This window comes from Amphibalanus amphitrite, unplaced genomic scaffold, assembly GCF_019059575.1.
Source record: "Amphibalanus amphitrite isolate SeventyFive unplaced genomic scaffold, NRLGWU_Aamphi_draft 002289F_arrow, whole genome shotgun sequence".
Taxonomy (NCBI): domain Eukaryota; kingdom Metazoa; phylum Arthropoda; class Thecostraca; order Balanomorpha; family Balanidae; genus Amphibalanus; species Amphibalanus amphitrite.
The window spans coordinates 17,568-43,662 of record NW_024883770.1 but is presented as its reverse complement, the minus strand read 5'-3'; the positions used below and the strand labels follow the sequence as shown (position 1 = coordinate 43,662).

At 48.0% G+C, this 26,095-nt stretch overlaps 2 protein-coding genes across 3 annotated transcripts; one reads left to right on the top strand and one right to left on the bottom strand.

Moving 5' to 3' along the window:
- The first annotated feature begins 48 nt into the window (after positions 1-48).
- Positions 49-17,729, top strand: LOC122376771 (calcium uptake protein 1 homolog, mitochondrial-like). Its single transcript, XM_043356715.1, has 7 exons — positions 49-240; positions 768-928; positions 5,912-6,028; positions 13,104-13,235; positions 13,820-13,940; positions 15,023-15,112; positions 15,642-17,729. Exons 1-7 carry the CDS (start codon positions 57-59, stop codon positions 15,794-15,796), a joined length of 960 nt encoding a protein of 319 aa, XP_043212650.1. The 5' UTR covers positions 49-56; the 3' UTR covers positions 15,797-17,729.
- Positions 8,528-10,522, bottom strand: LOC122376770 (angiopoietin-related protein 7-like). Of its 2 annotated transcripts, XM_043356714.1 has the most exons (2): positions 10,205-10,484; positions 8,528-10,162 (listed from the first exon to the last, which is right to left on the bottom strand). In XM_043356714.1, the coding sequence occupies exons 1-2, from the start codon at positions 10,450-10,452 to the stop codon at positions 8,833-8,835; spliced, it is 1,578 nt and encodes a 525-aa protein (XP_043212649.1). In that variant the 5' UTR covers positions 10,453-10,484; the 3' UTR covers positions 8,528-8,832. The 2 variants fall into 2 exon arrangements, with proteins under 2 accessions (XP_043212649.1, XP_043212648.1); XM_043356713.1 differs by having other exon boundaries at positions 8,528-10,522.
- Positions 17,730-26,095: the final 8,366 nt, after the last annotated feature.

Here is a 26,095-nt window from a genome sequence, read left to right as displayed (position 1 = left end):
TAAAAGAAAACCAAACAAAACTGATCGTGATCTTCATTTTAGCTTCACCAAGCCTCATGCCCGCGAATACCTACATTTTTCTACCTTCTACGCCGCTGACGCCGTTTTTCGTCGTGTTGCTGAACGTGCAGAACATTGCTGACGACCTTCAGTTGGAGCTGGACCCGGACAGCATCTTCTACAAGCTCGGCAGTCACGGACTGATCTCTTCTCGGATTACTTCATTCACAATCATGTCGAGTAAGCAAACATCTCTTTGTCACAATCGTCGAATAAGCAAACATCTTCTTTGTCACAATCATGTCGAGTGAGCAAACATCTTCTTTGTCACAATCATGTCGAGTAAAGGGAAACTCATCCGAGACCATGCTGTTTTCAGCACGGAGATTTGTTCTAATTGTTTGGCTTTTTCAACATTTTACAGCATGACAAGTAAAATCATTGCTTGCTAAATCATTGCTAAATCATTGCTTGACAAGAAATGAATGATGCTTTGCTTAATGTTTAAAACACCGTAAAGAAGACAATTTTCAGCATTTTACCAGTCATTTAACCGTGTAGTGTTTTTGTTTTGTTGACTTCAGCGTATTCATTACTATTCATGCATTTTACATTTAGCTTTGTCAATTCGTCAATCGATTGTCTGTTAAGGTAAACATTAAATAGTGTAATGACATTCCCTCCTCCCTCTCTCTCTCTCTCTCTCTCTCTCTCTCTCTCTCTCTCTCTCCCTCTCTCCCCCCTCTCTCTCTCTCCCTCCCCCACAGCCTCCAGCCGGCAGTTTGAGATAGCGTTCCAGATGTTTGACTTTAACGGAGACGGAGATGTCGATAGTGAGGAATTCGAGAAGGTCTCCGCTCTGATCAGACAGCAGACCTCTGTGGGCGCCCGTCACAGGGACCACAATACCACCGGGAGCACCTTCAGGGTGAGGCAGGGAGACGACGTGCTCACGTTAAGAGAGGAGGCGTGTGCAGGTCACAGGCTCGAGTGAAAAGGGCTCAGGCTTCAGTGAAAATAGCGTTTGAAAAGTTATCGAAAAGTTTTCTACGTGAACTTGAGCGAAAGATCTGGAAGAGATCGCTCACTGTGTGTGATAGGATTTGTCCATGAGATTCATATTTATTGCTGTAAGTAGACTTTTTTTGTCGGTACTTGATCATGAAAGTATGTCGATTTTACTCGGGCTAGAGTACAGTGTTGGTTATTATTATCAGATTGTTACGGAGCGAGCGAAGCGAGCGTAGTCTTTCCTTAGATTAATGGCCCTTTCACACGTAGCAACTTTTCCGGTCGCCGGCGACGGCAACTGTCGCCGGCGATCGCCAGCGACCGGGGTCAGTCGCCGGCGATCGCCAGCGACCGGGGTCAGTCGCCGGCAACTCCGCAGTTGTCGATATCAGCTGACCAGTCGCCGGGGTGTGACGTAGCAGTCGTGTCAGCCAATCATTGAAGAGTTGTCGGCGTTGCCGAGAAAGTTCAATTTTTCCAACATTTTGAAGTCGCCGGCGACTGTACTAGCCAGCCGCCGCTCAGCTGTCACGTGACCCGCTTGACCTTGAGTTGGCACCAGATATTGCGCTGCTGATACATGCAGCGGCGCAGCTTATTTTACTGCATTATTCAAGGTACTAAATATTTGGACATGTTTTGCAGGATGATAACTACCGTCTAGGTAATATTGGAATAATATTTATTAGATCTACGAGTATTATTGAAACAATACATAATATCAATGAAAATACAATCAAACTGCGATTCTTCTACATTGGAATTCAATGCACTCAAGCATAAAACTGAAAAGTGATGTGTACTTGCAGTTCCTCCATTTTTCCTAACGCATCAGCCAAGACTACGAGTGCTGCAGATTTTGCTCACCTGTCTTGTTTATTCAACTACAACCCTGTTCTCAATAAATGAATAACTTCGCTGTAACGACATTAGCATTGAAGGAATGGTTGGTGGTAAGCATGGGACAATCACAGTGATTTGTGGTCACACATTTGAACCGTGCTTTGTATATGAAAAACAGAAAAAAGGCATTCTAGAAATGTAGCAGAAATTCAAATGCCAGAAACGGACCTGAGGAACGGCGAAGCCCACCACCCACATAAAACACAGGCTTTCATTATGTCAAAAACAGATGCTGTATTATCTAAAGCGCTGGATTGGGGAACACAAGTGTACCCCCCCCCCCTTATAACAAAATGCATTTTTCCACACAGTGGATATCACTAAACATGGCGAGGTGACAGTATATGACACCATACATAAAAATGCAGCACGCGCGGACACGGGGCAAAGACGGTGGCACAATATGCCGATACCCAAGAAGACACAAGCCTAGGTCAAAGGTGACAACACTGTGACAGAAATCTTAAAATCAGCCTGGACACAGCTCACTCTTCATGACCGTTTTTATCGAAAATAGACCAACAAAACACCAAGGCTCCTTCGTCCAAAACTCGACATGCCGCTCCAAAGGCCTTGCAAAACAGCGCACACCAACAACGCATAATAGCCAGCAACGCACACGACAGGATTTTCGAGGCCCGAGTCGTCAGCCGCCGCCGCCGCCGCCACCTCCCGGCAGCTGATTGCTGAGTGCCTTGCTCCGGCTTGCCGCACCGCCCACCGCCGCCGATCGTGGCGACCTCTTTACTCTGGCAGAATCGACCCTACCGAGCGGCGACACCATTCAGAAGCAAAATGACAAATGAATTCACTGCACTTATGTCAGAAAATCGAATGCACATGCCATGGTCACATGCGGTGCCGTCCACGGGGCCGGCAGAAGCTGCACACTGTCACCGAACACCACCTGCACCTTGGACGCAGTATGTGAGGGCTTGGCGGACGCGCGCCGCCTCGCGTGCGGTATTGGCATCAAGGCCCGGACACGAGGGAGCACACTCGGCGCAATCAGAGCACACCGTCCGGGGCCGTCAGTGTCGATCTCCTGACCTCACAGAAAGTTGTGCAGCACACAGGTGAACGCCGTCAGTGTGGTGACTGGTGCGCAGCACACCGTCCCACGGAAGATCGTCTGTGGGCCGTGGTGCAGATGCTGTCTCTAGGCAGAGTCAACGGCAGAAGTTGAACATTCAGCTGCTAGACTCCTTTTCGGGTCAGCAATGCCGTCGAGTTGGCCATCAGGTGGTGTTGCAGAATCATCAGGTACTCTTGATCAGGTACATCAGGTACAGAACCTCTTGACTCATCAGGTAACGCTGTGACTTGTCTGCCAGGCACAGAGGGCGGACATGTCAGAACATACTTCAAATACATTTTTAAAAATCATTTTTTAACCAAAAGCTCTGCAAATTAGGAAGCCTGGAATAGGCTATTGCTTAGCATCATAAAAACTACCCAAATACCCAAATCAGGTTAGGCTTGGTTTACCCAAATACCCAAATCAGGTTAGGTTTGGTTTTTACACTTCAGGCTAAAATGAGAACTATCTTAGCATCATTATCCTTGATGTAGCATTGTTGATGCTTTTTGTCTTGTGCAATTGGCAATCAGTATTCAGTGACACAGAATTGGAATTTGTGGTTCAGAAACCTAGCATTATTTGAAATAATAGCATTTTAGCAGTGCTCATTCTTTTTGAAAGCAAGTGTATTTTTAAATATAATTTTCTAGGTAATTCATTTCCTACTGAATATGGTTATGAGACCATTGTTACTAATTTTGGTATTATTAAGGCAGCTGTAGCATGAGTGGGCATATGCTGTAGAGACTGGAGTGATTAAAGTCACTAGAGGCTTGAGGGTTTTTTTTTTGACATTATGCAGCAGCCTGGGGAGATATGCAGAGGCAAGTCTAGGCACCACCAGAAGGGGGACATTCAGTCAGCACAACACACAGCGGGCACAAGGGGAGAAGATTGTAAAAACTATTGCCTGGATTCACCTCTGTGGACATCCTCAGGCATGCCTCTGTGGACATCTCCAGGCTGCTGCATGTAAAAAAGTATCAAGCCTCTAGTGACTTTTTCCACACTGCAGCAAATGCCCGCTTATTCTTGGTCTGCTCTACCTTCCTCCAATTATGAGTTTTGTGTGAAAACAACATTTTTACATTGGTGGAGCTTGTGTGCGCATGGTACACATAAGCCATGACGGCAGCATTGCTGCAATGAATAGGAAACAGCTCCAGGGCCAAAATACATACCACCTAATACCTTGCCAAAATACATGACATACCTACCATCTACTGTGCATAATGCAATTATTTATGTACTAATAAGCCATGGATTATCATTTGCCATGTGAGCACGCACACACATGCGAACCCAATGCGGATTAAGTTTGGCCTGGGTTGTTTATCCATGGTACCAAGGAAAACTCCAGCAGAAACAATAACAAAATTGCAAAGCTACCTGTTTGATTTTGATCATGCTAATTAATGAGCAGCAATATAATATTTTGTTGCTATCAAATATTTCCTTGTGTCGCACGAATACGTAGGCAAATAGCTGACTGATGTGAGTGATGGGTAGGCACTTTGTCCTCAAGGGCACTGATACTGAATATAAACCATGTTCTTGTGACACAACAAGCAAGTTTTCATTACCTTATGAAACTAGTGTCAATTTCAATGTCATTAAAATATTCAATTTTGATGAAAAAATACATATTCATCACAAATAAAAATCATGGGTGATCATGGGCAAGTGCGCCACAAATGACATAAACCCTCCAATATTGTCGAATCAAGCTTAAATTCAAGTCACAACAGCTTCACGACAGGCAAACTACAAGATAATAATCCCTATGCTACTGTGCAACAAATTTAAGGTAGCCACACCAACCAAAAATGCATCACAAATCACCTAAACCACTCACCAAGGACAAAACTGTCATGGCGGCGTCCGCTGCTCGAGAAGAGTCGCCGGCGACTGGCCTGTGACGCGGATCTGACGTCACCAGTTGCTGGCGATTGCCCGGCCCACAGCCCGGCCGTGGCCCGGCGATCGCCACCGACTTGCTTACGTCATACCTACGTCACACACGATCGTTGGCTGGCGGTCGCTGGCGGTCGCCGGCGACTGCTGCTGTCGCCGGCGACTGAAAAGTTGCTACGTGTGAAAGGGCCATAACGGAAATTTCTGAGTATGAGCGGCCGGCCGGCCGTGCGGACGCTTTTGCGAGGCTTATATCTCAGCAACCACTTGACCGATTTACACGCGGTAATTTTTGTAGGGTAGCTTCATTCCTTCTACCAAGTATTGGACTATTCCCGATGCATGTGGGTGACCCCTTATGCACGTGCCACGTGCAAAACGAAGAGGTGTCAGTTTTGTAATTGTTGCAATATCTCGGTAACTACTTGGCCGATTGCGCTGAAAGTTTGCATGTAGGTAGGCAACCACTAGGCACTGCATATCCATGTGCCAGAGTTGGGGTGCTGCTGCACGTGCGCACGTGCAGGGGTCGTTTCCAGATCTCGAGAACGGCTCGACCGATTGCGCTCAAATTTGGTACACAGTTAGGGACCGGTTAGTAGGGTGCCGTGCAAACGTCAATCGGGACCCATTTTGCACGTGCGCACGTGCAGGGTGCCGCTTCCAGATCTCGAGAACGGCTGGGCCGATTGTGCTCAAATTTGGCACATCGCTAGAGACCGGTTAGTAGGGTGCCGTGCACAAGTCAGTTGGAGGTACCCCCTCGAAATTTCGCACGTGCAAGGCTCACCCTCTCGCTCGCTCCGTTACTCGCCCCAAAAGGCGTTATACTGGTTATTATCAGATTGAGCTGACGCTCATGATAAAACTGACCATGGCCATTTCAATTTGACCGTCAGTACCTATTTTGATTCTCCTCCCATGTGTCTTTATCTCTAAACGCGCGCCCTGACCGAGCTCCAACTCCAACTTCAACTCCAGCTCCAACCTGTCTGCCGTCAGGGCATCAACTCAGCTCTGTCTACCTACTTCTTCGGCCCGAAGCTGGACAAGAAGCTGACTATTGAGAAGTTCCTCGACTTCCAGAGCCAGCTACAGAGAGAGATACTCTGTCTGGAGGTGGGTGGGTTCCTCGACTTCCAGAGCCAGCTACAGAGAGAGAGATACTCTGTCTGGAGGTGGGTGGGTTCCTCGACTTCCAGAGCCAGCTACAGAGAGAGATACTCTGTCTGGAGGTGGGTGGGTTCCTCGACTTCCAGAGCCAGCTACAGAGAGAGATACTCTGTCTGGAGGTGGGTGGGTTCCTCGACTTCCAGAGCCAGCTACAGAGAGAGATACTCTGTCTGGAGGTGGGTGGGTTCCTCGACTTCCAGAGCCAGCTACAGAGAGAGATACTCTGTCTGGAGGTGGGTGGGTTCCTCGACTTCCAGAGCCAGCTACAGAGAGAGATACTCTGTCTGGAGGTGGGTGGGTTCCTCGACTTCCAGAGCCAGCTACAGAGAGAGATACTCTGTCTGGAGGTGGGTGGGTTCCTCGACTTCCAGAGCCAGCTACAGAGAGAGATACTCTGTCTGGAGGTGGGTGGGTTCCTCGACTTCCAGAGCCAGCTACAGAGAGAGATACTCTGTCTGGAGGTGGGTGGGTTCCTCGACTTCCAGAGCCAGCTACAGAGAGAGATACTCTGTCTGGAGGTGGGTGGGTTCCTCGACTTCCAGAGCCAGCTACAGAGAGAGATACTCTGTCTGGAGGTGGGTGGGTTCCTCGACTTCCAGAGCCAGCTACAGAGAGAGATACTCTGTCTGGAGGTGGGTGGGTTCCTCGACTTCCAGAGCCAGCTACAGAGAGAGAGAGATACTCTGTCTGGAGGTGGGTGGGTTCCTCGACTTCCAGAGCCAGCTACAGAGAGAGATACTCTGTCTGGAGGTGGGTGGGTTCCTCGACTTCCAGAGCCAGCTACAGAGAGAGATACTCTGTCTGGAGGTGGGTGGGTTCCTCGACTTCCAGAGCCAGCTACAGAGAGAGATACTCTGTCTGGAGGTGGGTGGGTTCCTCGACTTCCAGAGCCAGCTACAGAGAGAGATACTCTGTCTGGAGGTGGGTGGGTTCCTCGACTTCCAGAGCCAGCTACAGAGAGAGAGATACTCTGTCTGGAGGTGGGTGGGTTCCTCGACTTCCAGAGCCAGCTACAGAGAGAGAGATACTCTGTCTGGAGGTGGGTGGGTTCCTCGACTTCCAGAGCCAGCTACAGAGAGAGAGATACTCTGTCTGGAGGTGGGTGGGTTCCTCGACTTCCAGAGCCAGCTACAGAGAGAGATACTCTGTCTGGAGGTGGGTGGGTTCCTCGACTTCCAGAGCCAGCTACAGAGAGAGATACTCTGTCTGGAGGTGGGTGGGTTCCTCGACTTCCAGAGCCAGCTACAGAGAGAGATACTCTGTCTGGAGGTGGGTGGGTTCCTCGACTTCCAGAGCCAGCTACAGAGAGAGATACTCTGTCTGGAGGTGGGTGGGTTCCTCGACTTCCAGAGCCAGCTACAGAGAGAGATACTCTGTCTGGAGGTGGGTGGGACGGGCTAGGTGTTATTGTAATCACCGGGCTTGAAATATAGACCTCAGTCTGGTTGTTTGGAGCTCTCTTTGTGCAGCAGCGTCTCTTTAGGGTGGTCTTATAATGTTCTGGGAATCTAGGGTTCGCTTCTTCCTTGGAATGAGAAAAAAAATGTGTGAGACGACTCGTTTATATTTGTTGATACAACCTTCATTTTATTCTTCGAGCCTGTGGGTTATATAAAACATTGAGCTTTACTAGTCTGCAGGGCTGCGGAGTCGATGGATTTTAGGGTGACTCCGACTCCGACTCCGACTCCGGCTTCAAAAATCGACTCCGACTACGACTCCGGATGGTTCTATGAATACCTACCCATATCATGATATTGAAGCTCATAATGGAGATATTTTTATCTTGCCTGAAACGATCCCATATGCGTTCCAAAGGCTTTGTGTTGCGCCAAATATGCATTAAAAATAACATGCAGATTTAAAAAGCAGGTTCTGGGGCATTCACCGTCTTCTGCTTCTTTCGCTGAAAACGTATGTCCAAAACAGAAAAAATGACCTATTTTCGACAAAATCTAATTTCGAGTCATCAAACGTCGTGATGACTTATCAATCAAAGAGTTAGTTATCAATCAAAAGTTATCGTCAATCAAACAGGTGCAGTGCATGACGTTGAGCCGTGCAGCGTTAACTCTGACTCCGGAGTCGGAGTCGGTAAGATTTGGGCGACTCCGACTCCGACTCCGGGCAAAACTGTCGACTCCGACCGACTCCAACTCCGACTCCGACTCCGACTCCGCAGCCCTGCTAGTCTGTCTCGTGATCTTGTGATTTTTTTTTTTTTGGTAAGCCGATACCACAAAAAAGGATGAAACAAACAACATAGGTAATCGAATCGTGTCCCGCCTCAAACACGACTGGCCTATGATGCATAACTGGCCTAACTACACACAGAAGAGCTGATTTACTTACGTCGTTTTTTATTTTTCGTCTAGCCAGCGGGGTTAATCTACTGTTTGGTGTGGGTTCGGTTCATCTGTGTCGAACGAGCAACACATTTTACCGCCTCTCGGTGGTACAAAAGTTTATTTCCGCACACATTTAATGATTATCAAATGCATATAGTGGTTGGTTAACAGTACAAAGCAGGCATTATGGATATAGAGACACATATACAGACGTTATTTGTGGTCCGTAGAAAAGCCTACACTAAGTTCTCCGGCGTACAATTTCACATTAGATTGTCGGTAGAGTTCTGCCCGCACACAGCAGCTTCAGAGAGTCGAAGGCCTCGACCGTCGCTTTGTGAACGCGTCACCAGCAGCTGTACGTACATCGCAGTGGTGATCCGCCTTCTGTGTGTGCGTCAGTTAGGTGGGTCTGATCTTCATTTCAGTGCTCTTCAGTGACTGCAGTCCCCTCCACTTCACCCACCATATTCCAGTCCTGTCCCTATTACCGCTGTCCAGGTACCGTCCGTTCAGGCTGCTCCACCCGCACCCGCCGTACCACCAGGCACCCTGATGGTCCTGTGCACAGTTATCGTCAGACCAGGTATCCTGGTCACGGTCACGGGTAGAGAACTTCTGATTGACGCTGTACTGCAGACCATCCCCGGCAGTTCCCGAGTAGCTGGTATAGCCCAGTCTGTAGCCGTCCAGCTCAGACGAGATACGGAATTCTTGATAGGTAGCGTATCTGCGGCTGCCGTCAAATGCCTCGAGGTCAACACGAAGCTCGTACTGTTGGTATGATGTCAGCTGCCACATTTTCTCCAAACCCCACCAGAATTCTTGGGATAGGTTCCCAAAGCCCTCCTTATACTCCTTCCACCCCAGGTAGAAGTCCTGGTGGGGCTGGATGTCGTCTCTCCGCTGGATCACCGTCCATCTCCCTCGGGCAGTGCTCATGTCGCAGTACGCCTGGACGGATGGTTGTTGGATGTCGCCACTGGGCCTGAGGAGGTAAACTCCAGATGGGGAGCCGACAGGAATGTCGCTGCAATCACGGGGAGGGGACAGCTGCTTTACCTCCGGAGCCAGGTGATCTATGCTGTCCTGTATGACTGCTGTCTTATTCATGGTTTCAGCCAGCTGGGACCCTAGAGTGACAATCTGGGATGTCGTGACATCAAGAAGTGTTGTATGATTATCCATTGTGACGGCAGTCACGTTCTGAACTGATTTTAGCTCATTCAGTTGGTCACTGAGCTGGTTCAGTTGTGATTGCTGCCTGTCGAGCCTGTTGGCCAGTCCAGACACCTTTGTTAGCTGCTTTTCCAGCCAAGTCACGTTGGATTCTAGTCGTTCTGTATTGTTGTTCATTGTGGCTGCAGTCTCCTCTTGTTGGGATTTCTGTTCGCTCAGCTGGGTGTTGAGCTCACTCAGTTGTGATTGCTGGTTGTCGAGCCTTGTAGCCAGTTGGGATGTCTCTGTGAGTTGATCTCCCTGCTGTGTAACGATGCTATCCAGTTGCGCTGTGACGTTATTCACTGTGACTGCAGTCTCCTCTTGTTGGGATTTCTGTTCGCTCAGCTGGGTGTTGAGCTCGCTCAGTTGAGATTGCTGGCTGTCGAGTCTCGCAGTGATTCCAGTCAGTTGACTGGACAACTCTTCCAGCTGCTCATTCTGTCTGCTCCTCAAGATGTGGGTGGTCCATTCAGTGACTCGAGAGTCGAGCAGAGTCAGTCTGTTGTCCAGCGACTCCACACGGGACTCGAGCTTTTTGACGACTTTGTCCAGCGACTCCACTTGTGACTCGATTCTTCTGACGACTGGCCGAAGCTCTTGCTGAACTGCTCTAGCGATGATGCTGAACACCTGGTCGGCAGTGGTGCTGGGCAGGGCGGCCGGCTGCTGCTGCTGCTGCTGCTGCTGCTGCTGCTGCTGCTGCTGCTGCTGCTGCTGCTGCTGCTGCTGCTGCGCCGCTGAACAGCCGGCAGACGCCACCAGCAGGGTCGACACGAAGATTCCTCTCCACCCTCTAGCCATGGTGGCTCAGTAGGAGACACCTCTGGCACCGGCTGCCGACCTCGGACTGACGGCTCGGAGCTGGCGGGACGTCTGCACAGCTCGGTGCGGCTGACCCCTATCAGAGGCACCACATCCGGTCACGCGGCCCGGTCCCGTGACCGACAGACTCGGCGATAAACATTTACACTACGCGGACCGGCATGTTGCAAGGGTCTTCTTGCCGCTCATGGCACTCCCGTTCACAATGACTTTTGAAAGCTAAGGGAAAAGATACAGGAAAACAGAAAGTAAGCAGGGGATGTTTTCTTATAGTTTCAGTGTTATAGCAAATAATGACGTATGCAAAGATGTCAAAATATACCATGTCACTGCAAAAACTTAAATAGGCCTTTGAGCGATATTAAAGGCCGCCCCACACTGGAACTCGCTTGCGGGTTGCGAGTTTGCGGGTTTTAAGTGTGCGGGCATAATATTAATTCATAGAGTGATTAAGCCGGTACATCAGTGAAGCCGGTACATCTTCAGAAACTTGCATATAGTCGCAATACCAGCTCAACGAACCAAAAATCGACTCCAGCGAAAAACCCGCAAATCTCGCAGAACTCGCTGACCTCGCAGCGAGGAAAATCGTAAGGTGACTCAAAATCAACTTTTGGAATGCGATGCAAGGTCGCTCGCAAGCTAAAAACATGCAGACTCGCTTGTTAGATGGTAGTGTGGGTCACTCAGCTTAGATCGTATTATTTGATTTTGAAGAAACCCGAAAACCCAAAAACTCGCAACCCGCATGCGAGGTCCAGTGTGGGCGGCCTTAACCCGCGCTGAGCCTGGGGTGTTTTACCCCCCCCCCCCCCCGCCTCCGTTTAAAACAGCAGGTAGGTGGATGGGACGGCACATGGGATGGAATGGGACGACACATGGAATGGAATGGGGCAGGAATGGGACGACACATGGGATGGAATGGGACGACACATGGAATGGAATGGGGCAGGAATGGGACGGCACATGGGGTGGAATGGGACAGGAAAACCGATACACCCCAGGGGGAAGGGACGGAGGCGGGACACCATGTACACCAGGGAGGCCGCAGGCGGGACACCGTGTACACCAGGGGGAAGTGCCGCAGGCGGGACACCCTGTACACCAGGGGGAAGTGCCGCAGGCGGGACACCCTGTACACCAGGGGGAAGTGCCGCAGGCGGGACACCGTGTACACCAGGGGGAAGTGCCGCAGGCGGGACACCCTGTACACCAGGGGAAGTGCCGCGGGCGGGACACCGTGTACACCAGGGAAAAGTGCCGCAGGCGGGACACCCTGTACACCAAAGGGGAGGGACGCAGGCGGGACACCCTGTACACCAGGGGGAAGTGCCGCAGGCGGGACACCCTGTACACCAGGGGAAGTGCCGCGGGCGGGACACCGTGTACACCAGGGAAAAGTGCCGCAGGCGGGACACCCTGTAAACCAGGGGAAGTGCCGCGGGCGGGACACCCTGTACACCAGGGGGAAGTGCCGCGGGCGGGACACCCTTTACACCAGGGGAAGTGCCGCAGGCGGGACACCCTGTACACCAGGGGAAGGGCCGCAGGCGGGACACCCTGTACACCAGGGGAAGGGCCGCAGGTGGGACACGCTGTACACCAGGGGAAAGTGCTGCAGGCGGGACACTCTGTACACCAGGTGGGAGGGCCGCAGGCGGGACACCCTGTACACCAGGGGGAAGTGCCGCAGGCGGGACACCCTGTACACCAGGGGAAGTGCCGCGGGCGGGACACCGTGTACACCAGGGAAAAGTGCCGCAGGCGGGACACCCTGTAAACCAGGGGAAGTGCCGCGGGCGGGACACCCTGTACACCAGGGGGAAGTGCCGCGGGCGGGACACCCTGTACACCAGGTGGAAGGGCTGCAGGCGGGACACCCTGTACACCAGGGGGAGGGCCGCAGGCGGGACACCCTGTACACCAGGGGGAAGTGCCGCAGGCGGGACACCCTGTACACGAGGGGGAAGTGCCGCAGGCGGGACACCGTGTACACCAGGGGGAAGTACCGCAGACGGGACACCCTGTACACCAGGGGGAAGTGCCGCAGGCGGGACACCCTGTACACCAGGGGGAAGTGCCGCAGGCGGGACACCCTGTACACCAGGGGGAAGTGCCGCAGGCGGGACACCGTGTACACCAGGGGAAGTGCCGCAGGCGGGACACCCGGTACACCAGGGGGAAGTGCCGCGGGCGGGACACCCTGTACACCAAGGGGAGGGCCGCGGGCGGGACACCCTGTACACCAGGGGGAAGTGCCGCAGGCGCGGGACACCGTATATAACACCAGCTACGGTTACAAAGACTGCCAATGTTGACAACGGTGGCTGGAGCACGGCAAAATGTGATTTACCGGCTACTTCGAGGCTCCATCTGTAAGGAATCAGCTGTATATTACCAACTATGTGTTACTTAAAGCAACTCAGACATTCAAGGCCTCAAATGCAGTGCTTCAAACACCATTCAAGCACAAAAGCTCCATAGCGCAGCCCGCTTTATCATTGTAATCTGTATACCTACATCTACTCTTATTTATAATGCCTCTTCTCCTACATTTTAAACCCCATCCCTCCTTCTACCTTTTATCTCTTCTCTCTCCATTCACGACGAACTCTTCCCCCCCCCCCCAGTTCCGCCGGAAGCAGCCGAACGAGGAGGGGCGTCTCCGAGAGGTGGATTTTGCCGACCTTCTGCTCGCCTTCGGGGGATACCCGCCCAACAGAAAACTCAAGATGCTGCGGAGAGTCAAAAGGAAATTTAAGGTACGTGTGGTGTGTGTCGAGTACCTTCGGGGGTTACCCTCCCAACAGAAAACTCAAGATGATCAGGAGAGTAAAACGGGAGTTCAAGGTGAGTATGGGGAGCGCCGTCTTGACGGTAGAAGGACTTGACATGGGGGATATTGTGATTAATGGTGGAATGGTGGTAATGGAATGGAAGGATGGACTGGAGTGGAGTGGGTAAACTATGATTTGATGAAAGGTATATTTTTTGGTCCAAGATCAATTCCTACTCTCATAGGATCCCCGGACCTCAGAATAATGGCTCATCACTTTCTGACCTCAGTATTACTCCTGGTCCCAAGCAGGCCCTGGTTTCCCGACCCTTATATCTGACCCTGATCTGACCCTCATCTGACCCTGATCTGACCCTTACCTGACCCTTACCTGACCCTGATCTGACCCTGGTCTGACCTGATCTGACCCTGATCTGACCCTTATCTGGCCCTGATCTGACCCTTACCTGACTCTTATATCTGACCCTTATGTGACCCTGATCTGACCCTGATCTGATCCTTATCTGACCCTGATCTGACCCTGGTCTGACCCTGATCTGACCCCCACAGGAGAGTGCGGTGGGCGTCACTGAGAACGACTACCTCAACTTCTACAAGCTACTTAACAGTATCTGTGATGTCGACACGGCCCTGACCTTCTACCATATCGCGGGAGCGTCCATAGATCCAGGTGACTAGATACAGGGGCTAGACTAGATACAGAGGACTAGATGCAGGGGACTAGACTAGACCCAGGGTACTAGATACAGAGGACTAGATCAGATACAGAGGACTAGATACATGGGACTAGATACAGGGGACTAGGCTAGATACAGGGGACTAGGCTAGATACATGGGACTAGTGTAGTATCACGGACAACTTCTACAAGCTACTTAACAGTATCTGTGATGTCGATACGGCCCTGACCTTCTACCATATCGCGGGAGCGTCCATTGACCCAGGTAACTAGATACAGGGACTAGACTAGGTACAGAGGACTAGACTAGATATAGAGGACTAGATACATGGGGGTAGACTAGACCCAGGTGACTAGATACAGAGGACTAGACTAGATACAGAGGACCAGACTAGATATAGGGGACTACAAACAGAGGACTAGACTAGATATAGAAGACTAGATACAGGGGACTTGACTAGATAGGTACACTCGGGGGCATATATTGATGTTCCACCACTCCCTACCCATCGGGCTCCCATGGCTCAGCACTGGCTGCTGTCAGTGACAGGACTGGCAGCACTGGCATTGGCAGGCTGTGCTGAGCAGTGCTGAGGGCAGGCAACACTGGCAGCAGCCACTGCTGATCCATGGGAGCCCGATGGGTAGGGAATGGTGGAACATCAATCTGCCCCCGAGTGTACAGGGGACTAGATGAAATGGACTAAATTATATCCTAGACCCAGGTGACTAGACTAGAACATAGTCGCAGCAGCTGATGACTACTGTATAACCGAGGGACAAGCGTAGACCTACAGGGTCATGGAGCAATAGAGTTCCAATGTATTACTGTAAACGAGAGATCCATATCACTTATGTGTAGACTCGGCGTGTTCATGTGCGAGAACCATATGATTTGTGTAGACCGTAACTCCCTCTGCGTAGACCCAGGTGACTCCCGATGGCTATCATGGACTCACTCAGTATAGCTCAGAAATCCGTTGACTCCTGTGTCTCATATACAGGGTATAACCCCGCCCCCGATGTTTGTATTGTGACGTTCCACGTGTCTAATTAACACGTGTGCCACCCGCAGCGACGCTGAAACACGTGGCGCGCACGGTGGCACGTGTTGAGCTCTCCGACCACGTGGTGGATATCGTATTCACTCTGTTCGACGACAACAGTAAGTGCTAGCGCGAGCAGCTGTTGACAAGTGGCGTCATGAGTGACGTCACATACAGCGACCAGTGTCAGTGGAATTGGGACTGTGTTGCCGTTATTTTGTTTGGTGAGGAGGTGTCTTCTTGAGAAGGGCTAAGTTGTGCTGTTGTGGTGCGTTCTCCCGCTGCAATGCTCTAAGCAACTTGAAAGTGTTTATTGTTATTTTTTTGCCTATTTTGTGCGGACTCCTGCAGGCCACTCCCGAGAGCCCGCTCCAATCCGCTCTAATCTGGTCTAATCTGCTCTTATCTGGTCTAATCCGCTGCAGTCATGAACACCATCATCACTAGGAGGCACAGCACAGGATTGAAAACACAGCACGCTTGTAACCTTTTTTAGACATGTTTTCCGAATCTATGAGTTTTATTTCCAGACCTTACCACTCGTCTTGTCCTTACGCTGACTTTGATGCCTAGCCTTGACAGCTAACCTGTAACCCCAACCCCTGACCCCTGACCTTGACCCCTGACCTTGACCGCTGACCTTCACAGATGACGGCCAGCTTAGTAACCGTGAGTTCGTAGCCGTCATGAAGGCACGAGCTAACCGAGGTCTCGAGAAACCCAAGGACACCAACTTTGTCAGACTTCTGCGGAGCATCACAAAGTGTATTGGTGAGACGAAGCCGCAGGTGCTGAGCTTCTGAAGGTATCCGCAGAGCGGCGCCACCAGCGCGGGCGAGTCCATTCTGCGCAGTGAGAGGGGAGGTATGTTCTGTTGAGTGAGGTGGCTAGAGACGATGGGTTGTGCGAAAGACGTGGATCGATATGACGTTGGAGGACGTGTCTTTAGTCAGGATGTATTTGTACTGGTTGTCATTGGGGTTTGACGATAAAGCTGGAAGTTAGACTTATCCCGATTCCAACAAGCATTATATTAGTGCCAATACGACCGTAACCCAGTCAGTCAATGTCAAGTGGCAGTAACTATGACAGCCGTTTCCTTGAAGGCTGGCCATGGTTAGGCATCGACTGGTTGACTGATAACTGGATGCTTGATGGCGGGATGTTGGTTGCTGGGGTTGATCGGGGTACAGCTTTGAGTCAATGGAGTCAGGTTATTAGAGTACCGTACAGTCACCCGTGTAACCGAGTAACATCAAACTCAGTCAGCCAGTTAGCTACCAGTCAGGCTAAGACGTCAGCTTAGATTTATACACTTGGCTCTCTACAGAGCCGGGTGTGCCCTTGGGTGTGCCTCCAATCGGTAGTAACACACCCAACACTGTCTGGGAGGCCCTCAACGGCCTACCTTCGCAGCCCTTTCGGCTAGGAACTGACGAGCATGGAACCCGTAGGGGTGTGGTACAAGTGTATCACAATGTCGGTGTGATTGTATGAGTGATTACTCTGTGTTGTTCGTGACTCGTGAGAGCACATTCAGCGATGTTTTCAATGGTGCTTGTTGGTACGACTGTATGGTGTGTGAGAGATGACATTTCCTCTGTTGTTAGTGACCAAATCAGAGTGTCTGGTAAACTTTGTAAGTAGTATGTCCGGTCTAGGTCAGTCAGTAGTCACAGTTATTGCTATGATAGGTCAGTGTGTTGTGTCGTTGTTCGTGGAAAACTATTGAGTCAATGCTACGGTTGTTACCGGTGCCTCGAATGAGGCTACAGCCTACACTTCGCACTAAACCTTTATCGGCCGTAACCTGTACCAATGTCTTGTTGCCGGCGAATCAAACACTTTACCCAAGGTATTGGCTGAAAAGAAAACATTTTTGCGATGTTAGGTGACACTAAAGATATTCCAAATTGATTATCGCTTATTTTTGTGGGTTTTCAGAGCCAATGTTGATGCTATTTTCATGGTAATTTTGTTATTATTTTGATACGTTTACAGTGGCCCCTCGTTGCTCTCCAATTGCAATGTGTAATTATTAAACTGGTTGCTGCTGCTGCTCATGATGATGAATTATGCAACATACCACCGCATTGTTGTCTATAAAGTTGAAAATATGCGGCTCATTGATAAGGTTTAACATCAACGTATAATTCTTGTCTGTATATTTCTACTGATTATCTGAAATAGGAGTCTCCAGCCCAAGGTCCTATACATAGGTCTCAGTAGTACCACTACCGTTCGAAGCGCCATCCCTTTAGGTTTGCAGATGTCGCCACCGCTGATGCTATGTGCTGTGAGTTCCGCCGTAACTTCTGTGCGTTTGGCTTATTTACCAAATGGCACGTGCCACCAGCTTGGTTGTGAGGTTTTTCGACTAGCTTATGTGTGAATATTTTTACTACGTTTGCGACAGTGCAATTTGGGTTGGTACAACTCCACTCGTGTTGGTTTTGCTCCAATAGTGCCCCGGACCTTGAGTTACAATTGACGATTATATGTTACGCCAATTGTTCAGTTGACGATCAAAATTATGCATGAAATTAGCTTGCTGATTGATGTCCATGTGTTGCGTTTGTTAATTATGCCCTTGGAGAGATCTGGCAAAGGAGGATGCCAGATGCTACCTTGGCTTTTCCGACGGGCGCTGTCTCGGCCAATCTTGGCTAATCGGGCACAGGTTGATGCCAGATGAGTTACCAGTGTGTATCGAAGATAATACAATTTTTGGAAATGTGCCATCGGTGTTCTGACATTCATCTTAAAGGAAGGGTGCCACCTTTTGGACACAACGCAGTTTTTACAAGATTAGCCTCACATGAACCTAAAAACCGGCTTCACTTACCTATGCTCGAGACGGTCAGCATTGAATCCGCACGTGAAGTTATCATTTGCGAGTTTTGCTGCCAGCATTCGGGCAGGCAAAAATCTTCAGCACTATTTCCTCGTCGTGTTAAGGGTATTTTATAAAACATGAAATCAGCAAAGGTATGTATAAAAGTTATACTTTTGAAGCATGTTTTATCATTTTGAAAGGGTATATTTTTTCTTTATGGTATACACTTAAGTTTTAAAATTTTAATTGGGAAGTTTTTCTAGTAAGTTGCATGAAGGGTGAAGGGTTCCATAGATCTCTTAAGCATTGTAAAGGAAAAACCTTTACTCGACTTATTTGATGTTCTTTTGACGTATCTTACTTAGTTCAACTTACTTACTACAACTTAGTTCAAATCATGTTATCTTCTTCCTTTTTATTTGTTCATCTTTTTGTCTCAGTTGCGCCATCAATGCAAATGGCAGAATGATATGTTGCCATGACAACAGGATATGCCAGCCGTCCTAGCTGCCACATCAAACGACCTTGAGTTGTAGTGGTGATATAAACAACGATTTTTTTTTGGCCAATGTATTAAATGCAATGTTTCGGTTTTTTGTATATTGTGGACGCGCTAACCACGTCTAAAAATTCAAATAAGTAAAATAGATTCATAGAACAAAAATTTCGGAAGGTGGCACCCTTCCTTTAAAGTTCATCCAGAAATGAAAGAGTGGGAAGACGATGACCTTTCTACACCCGTTATTCGACCTATGCCGATGCATTCCAATACCACACTTAAATACCTTTACCTATAAATAACATGCGCTCAAGTTAAGATGTACGGAAGAGCAGAATAAACATTTCTATTTGAATTTAATGACTAACCATGGCCTTTTCAACAACACCCTTGTAGTTTCTAATCTTTGACTCTTAAAAAAACTAGGCCTACTAACTGCTAGGCAATTAGCTATATCAAGAATATCCCTACTTTTTGGACTAGGTAAAGATACGAATTACGAACCGAACATTCAAAAGCAGAAACCACACAGTCGCCAATACAGAGGCCTCTTGCACCAATGCTTGGCCATTATATTGCATCGTAGGTATACCCAGTCCAAGTCTCAAATGTAACAACTTGCGTGCAAAATTTAGCAAGCACATGTAGGATTATGTGTGGGGCTATTGCAAACAAATCTACCACCGTTAGATTAGCTTATTCTGAAACCGGTTTTTCGATTTTACCTAGCTAGGTAGTTTGGTGCAAGAGGCCTAGCTCGCCAAAAATATCTTTAGGCTGCTCGTATGCCAAGCACACAATTTATCTCCACTTCACCACCCGGACATGGAGGCTCCTCCTCCAACACAGACAGACAGCGGCGACACGCGACAGCTGTGTCCGTGACGTCACTGGCTCGATGACGTCACTGGTCTTATCGCGGCACACATCGTCGGCAAGGCGTCCTTCGCCAAGGACGTTTGTTGGTACCGGTTTTCTTCGTAAGAGAAGGGACACTTGGCCGAGATCTACTGCGACAGAACGGTTGTACGCGTTTTTAGCTCTATTCCGTCCATATTTCGTGCTGGATGCGATATCTTATTGAATTCCGCAATTATACCTATTGCCATGGGCGTAGGAACGGCTGGAACATTGTGGGTGCATGGGTAGCTCTCTATAACTCTCTCTCTATAACTCTAATAACTCTCTACAGAAAAGAGATACAGCCGCGCGAATGGTCTCATTGTGTTCAGTGCCTTGACGAGAGGATGACGATGGTGCTATTAGTTTTGCCTAGCTTGATTACTTCGAAAGCCGTTCGTTAAAAACTTTCTTCATTTCTAGTGCCACCATTTTAGCTTTCTTTTTTACTTCTCTGGCGTCATTTTTGACATGACCTGAAAATGATCTCAGTAAAAAATTGTAGACATTGTCCGTCTGTATCCCATGGCGCTTAACGCTTGTCGCTAGCCTGCTCCGTTCTCGAATATCGAGATATCACGGGGGGGGGGGCAGGTACCTATCCGTTCCCCCCGTCGGTGCGAAGTTGGCGCAGACCCCCGTCAGTGCGCGGGGTAATTCCTCCACAACGACCTAGCTGGCCTATCCACATTCACAATTAGCTCTGGTGACCTGACCACCAAGATAATCTCCGGTGACCTCTAATAAACCTTCAGAAGGCTTGATACAATCACAAGGGATGCTAGATTGACCGAATGTTTGAACATCATGTATGTTAATGGAGTGCATAGTTAGTGTGATGTGATTTTGTTCCCACTCATCCATGTTAACATTTTATATCTGTACCTGTTCTCATGAAAAGCCACACTAGTGGATGAGACGCAATGTCAATACAATACAATACAATACAATACCAATACAAGGCCCTTCGATAACCTACATCCATCATTACCTTCAGTGACCTCTATAGGTCAATCCGCAACAACCTCTGGTTACTTCTCAACCTCCGTGGTGACCCTTGTTAACCGCGGACCTCAATGACAATACATGGCTACCTAAATCTAGAGTGTCCTTCACGATGATATATGTAAACTGTTTGATCCCCAGAATGACCTCTGCGAATGACCTCTGTTGAGTGATAACCTCCTGACCTCGATGAGGACCCACGATTAACCTTCTGCCTCCAGCATAACCTTCAGTGACCTCCCGGTTCCCATCCACGCTGACCTCTGGTAACCTCCTGACGGCGGCTGACCTCAGAGGTCACCATCTCAAAAGATGACTCTCAAAAGATGGAGTCTCCAACTTTTTGACAGTGTCACTAGCCAACCTCTACCATTCCTTTGAATAACCCCCCAGCTCAATGGAAATATCTAATGATCTCTTTAATGACCTCCGCCCTACGGCGTAACCTCCCGTGACCTCTTCAATGGCCCCCAGTGACCTCCCGACCTCACCGATGACCTCTGTTGACCTCCTGACCGCCTGTCACCCCTGGCCTCTCCCCCGGGGTGAGGGGAGAGGAGGCCACGGGTCCCGGGAATTCGGCACTATCGATTCGTCTGACCCGGGCACATCGTCTGGAGCGTCCAGACAGACCAGCACCCCCCCCCCCCCGACAGAGGGGGGCTGGTCCGCCAGATATGAGCGTCTGGGAGGGGAGGGGGTCGCCCCGGGCGCCTGCAGCTGCCCCCGGGGTCAGAGGGAGGTGACCTCTGTGACATTGCGGCTGTGTCGGGCTGACCCCTGTGACCCTAGAGCACGGTCAAGATCGGCTGGGGAGGGTGGGGAGTGAGGTCAGGGAACTGCACACAGAAAAATATTAACACCGTTAGCGGTGTAATTGCACAGTACATATCTGAGCACTTGAGGAAAGTTAATTTAGTCCCTTCCCCGCTTAAATTACTCGCGCTTCCAAATGAACACCAGGAAGAAGGTAATAGAACACTGTTAGGAGGGTTGGGTGTTTTGCTACATGTAGTAAAACACCCAACCCTCCTAACAGTGTTCTATTACCTTCTTCCTGGTGTTCATTTGGAAGCGCGAGTAATTTAAGCGGGGAAGGGACCAGGGTTGTATACCAATCAAGTCGATTGAATTGATTGATTTGTTTCAACGCGTATTTTGAGTTGATTGGATTGAGTCGATTGACTTTTCGAGATGACTGGTTGACTGACTCGTTTGACTTTAGCGACTGGTTGACTGATTTGATTCCCGAAAATTAGAGTGACTCGTATGATTGAGTCGATTGAATGGAAAGTTCAAATAAGTTTTAGTTGACAAAAAATAATGACAATAATTGATGACATCATAGATCACAAAACTACACTGAAAACTGCTTGTCATCACAACTGCAATATGGGGTAGATGGCCAAATAAAGAACAGGGCATAAACATGAACAGCCAACTTTGACTTTCAACTGCAATAACTGCTCCAATCCTGGTGATAGAGCCTGGCGATGCACCTACCTACCTTTCTGCACTCAGCAGGAAACGTTTTTTTTTTATCCAGATGATAAAGTGCAAGGCCCTATATACTAATAAAGTGTGATTAATTAATAATTCACATCTCCACATGTCCTCAGATACAACCCACTGAACTCTACAAATGTCTGAAACCCCTACAAAAATAACTGAAACAAAAGTGCCGTTTTTGTCTCGCTAATTACGTTTACGTTACTAATTAATAGCTAATTTGCTGCATTGTTTAATTTGCAGCAGAACCTTTGTTGATCCTTTTCTCCTGAGAGCCTAAGCATAACATATTAAATATATTTCATTTGTCTTAAAATATTTTACCGAATATTATTAAGTGGTTTTATTTCAAATGAAATAATAATTAAAACAAAATTGGTGTTGTACAACCGATTTATTTTATGATGATCTACCATACTACATGATAATCAATGACGTCATCTTACCAAAAAATCAAAAGACGTAGAATAAGGAGTTATAAAAGCTTAGCCCCATCCCACGTCTCAAATGCACATTGTGTGGAAATATTTTTCAGGCTGCCCGTCAGTCTCTGTCTAACCGAAACCGTCACATGCAGGTAATATATTTATTTCTATTTCCCTATGGTTAATATGTTATTGATGCATATTATCCATTAAAATAGACATGGTGTAGGGTAAATGGCCAAATCACGAACACTGCCAAAATCCGAGCAGCCAACTTTCAACTGCAATATCTGATATTTAGTGTAAATGGAGTTGGAATATGGCCAAAATTAAATTGACAACTTTTAAGGTGAAAGGTGGTGATTTGGTTTAAGGGGCGAATCAACTACTGGGTTGTTTTGCACCCATTAGGGACCTAAATGAAACTTCTGCTCCAATTCTACCCATTGAACCTCAATATCATGATCCACCTGTTCATCGCTAGGTATCCTTCCTTATTACATAGAAACTTTGAATGGTATGGCAATTTGTAATTTTAAATGACAATATTTTTATGTTTCTTCTGTAGGTAGGTAGGTTGGTAGGTACATTAGACTGCTATGGACACTTTTCCAAGTTGGTGGGGCAAAAAACCTAATGTATGTCTTGGTTTGAGTCGTTTGATTGAGTTGATTGATTCCTTTCATTGTCGCGTTTGAGTCGATTGAATCAATTCCCGAAAACTGCTCTGACTTGATTGATTTGATTGGTTTCCCAAATTTGTCGTGATTGAATTGATTGCTATTGATTGAGTCGTATACAACCCTGGAAGGGACTAAATTAACTTTCCTCAAGTGCTCAGATATGTACTGTGCAATTACACCGCTAACGGTGTCAATATTTTTCTGTGTGTGGGAAGGACCGTGAATGGAAAAACAGGATGCAAGGTTACAGGATGCCGGTTTGTCAAATAGTGGTTGGCTGGTTAGCATCGATTGCTCTGAAGGTGCTAAACAAATATGCAATTGTTCAACGCTTGATGTTTCTGTCCTGATTTCATTGCGTAGTATTTTCAAGTCAGATTGTAAAAGTGAAAAAAGACTAAACGACTGTCGTTTTCCCTGTAAAATATACAAAAGTTAACACAAGTACGTCATGCTAAACACCGCCGGGGGGTTTTCACCGTATAGCACTATTCAGAGTATTACAAGCTGTCAAAAGTCCAGAGGTCGACAAAATCTCTGACCATCTGACCCTAGTCAGAGAAAAATATACGAGCGAAAAGCACCAAAAGAAGAAAATCACGGAAGACATTCTTAGATGAGCAAAGTCAACATTGTTTTGTTCAGATACAATCATGCACCTCTGTCATAGACTAGCAAGTAGCAACAGCACGAATAACAATTTAGTGATCACAGTTTTCTTCCATTTCTCCACTTTCTCCCTAGTCAGAGCTGGTCTGATCCGGTCAGAAGCAGCTCTGTGCCTATTAGGTTTGTTTTCCTACCAGTTCATAACCAAATATCGCTCTTATTGGCAGTCGGAGAAAGTGGTGTTTTTGTCGAGCCCTTTGTTTTCTTCGGCTGCCAAATCTTGAGACTTGAGAGATAATAGTTGAGAATTATCAATGATAATCGCTATTTCTGGCGACGTTTTTTGTATATCTGAAGGATTTTCTTCAAATACGAAGAAAAGTCTCAAGAACGGGAAATTATATGATTTGGAAGCAATTGAAAGCGCAATGTTTGGGCAGCCGGTGCGGCACGTTGTGCGTGTGCTGCCCGTGCGGGACGAGCGTGTCGCCATCTATTGAACTCTTCCAGCGCTTGCGTAATGCGTGCGTAGTTGGGCTGCGGCGGCGGCGAGCCCTGGTGCGGCGTCAAGGCCCGTGCGGCGTTGGCGCGGTGTGTGGGGTTGGAGTGGGGCCATCGATGTCATATGCCCATAGGTGGCGGAACGGGGGGGGGGGGGGGAGCCGGGTTCCGTGGATCAGGCTAATGTGGATTACATTTGTATACTTGTTCCGACTCATGAGACTACTGTCATTTGTGTATGACTGTCGTATACCCCTACCAGTGTTTTGGGTTGCGTTCTAGCGTGGTGGATAGGTATCCAAAATCATCATTTCTCACAATCGTCGAAGAAAAGGCTGGAGAAAATTGGCCGGTAGTCGGAGAAACTCCATGAAATTTGTCGACCTCTGCAAAAGTCAATCGTCCCTTCTCGACCGCACAAATTCAGAACAATCAAACGACAAGCAGCGTCACTCGAAGGTTCCATCACCTAAACAACGGCCACACCCCTAACGTCCCCTGTTCAGCCAGCAATCATCTCCAGTCTCCATGTACCGACTAATCTCTCCCGAGTTAACATACCAACGACAACCAGGCTGCCGGGCGAAGACGGCGGAGACGGGGGCGGGCGGAGGGGGATGATTTCACACTCATGTTTCTAGACGAGCGAGTGTTACATGACGATTAGAGTTCTGCACGGCTGCAATTTTCCACAGCCTAGCCGCCCCGCAGCCGTGGCTCCACAGCCACAGCCGCCCACAGCCGTGGCAAACTGTGGGCAGCCAGCCGTCAGCCGGCCGTGATGAAATGCAACCAAATAGTATATAATAAGTTGTTTTTAGTTGAAACATATAGCCAAAAGCACATTGCAATGGGCTATAGATTCTCAAGCTCATGAAGCATCATAGGCTAAGTGGTTGTGTATCTGGCTTTAGGCCGAAGGCCTGAAGCCTGATGCGCATCGCATGCCTACACAAGCCCTTGCAAGGGGTTAAGAAAGATGGGTAGGTTAGGTAAGGTAGGTACCTACATCAACAGAAAACATAAACAACGAACCAGAATAGAAGCACTAGCAGTGTAGAATAGACATCTAATGCCAAATCCTGAAGCATGGTTGTGGGACAGAACAACAGACCCTGATGCTTTTCATTATCAATGTTAGGTATGGAAAATGAAACTGAAGTTGATGGACAAACAGTGATTGTCTAGTCAAAACTCTTGCTTCTTTCTTACCCTGCATATTTTCTGGGGTGTGATATGCCAGGCTTGAAGCAACCTTCTGAGCAAGTCTCCAACTAATTTGATATGCAAGGCATCAAAACACTAGTGAGCATCCAAGAAAGAAAAACATTCATCTATTTTGATTTTTCCAAATAATGATCTTCGCTCAAATCCCCAAGGACGTGCGATTGCTCTTTCAATCAAAAATTTTACTTGAGTCAAATGACGTAAAAAGCAAAGAAGTGGCAATAAATTGTTTTGTGTCACCATAAACAGCCATAGAAATCATAATTAATCAATAATAATGCTATACAGTTAAAAATTTGCTCTCAAACAAATATCAATTATCAAATTTTTACATTTTTAGAGGAAGACGTCATTATATTAGTAAAATCAACAGCTCGCGTAAGAAATATTGTGTTCAGGGTTTTCACCGTCATGTGAATTACGTGTTCAGGGTTTCCACCATCATGTGAATTAACCGTAAATAAGGTTCATACTCACTTATAATCTAATTCCATTGGCTTCGTTGATCAGCATTTTCTGTTAGCGGTCACTCACACGCCAGTTAGAACATAAAGCGCCAGTTTTATATTATGTAATTGGACTTGCCGAAAATCCAGAAGTACATCTAAGAGTTATTTTAGATAATATTTTATGAAGCCTTTACCTGCCTTTACCTAGGCGTGATTTCTTTTTCTATTACCTGAAAGAATTATTGAACGCTCATCTTCAATAGCTGTAAGGTGCTCTCCTAATGACCAGGTAAGATTGAGATTGATTTGAGGGGGATGTGACAGCAACATGTTGCATTTTCTGAAACTGTCAAGCTATTGATGATGAAGGAACAATTGGTGCCTATAATTAGTATTCTGTACCAGAGTGCAAACTCTTCTACAGCAAATGGTAAAACCATTACAGGTTTTCAAAGGCTT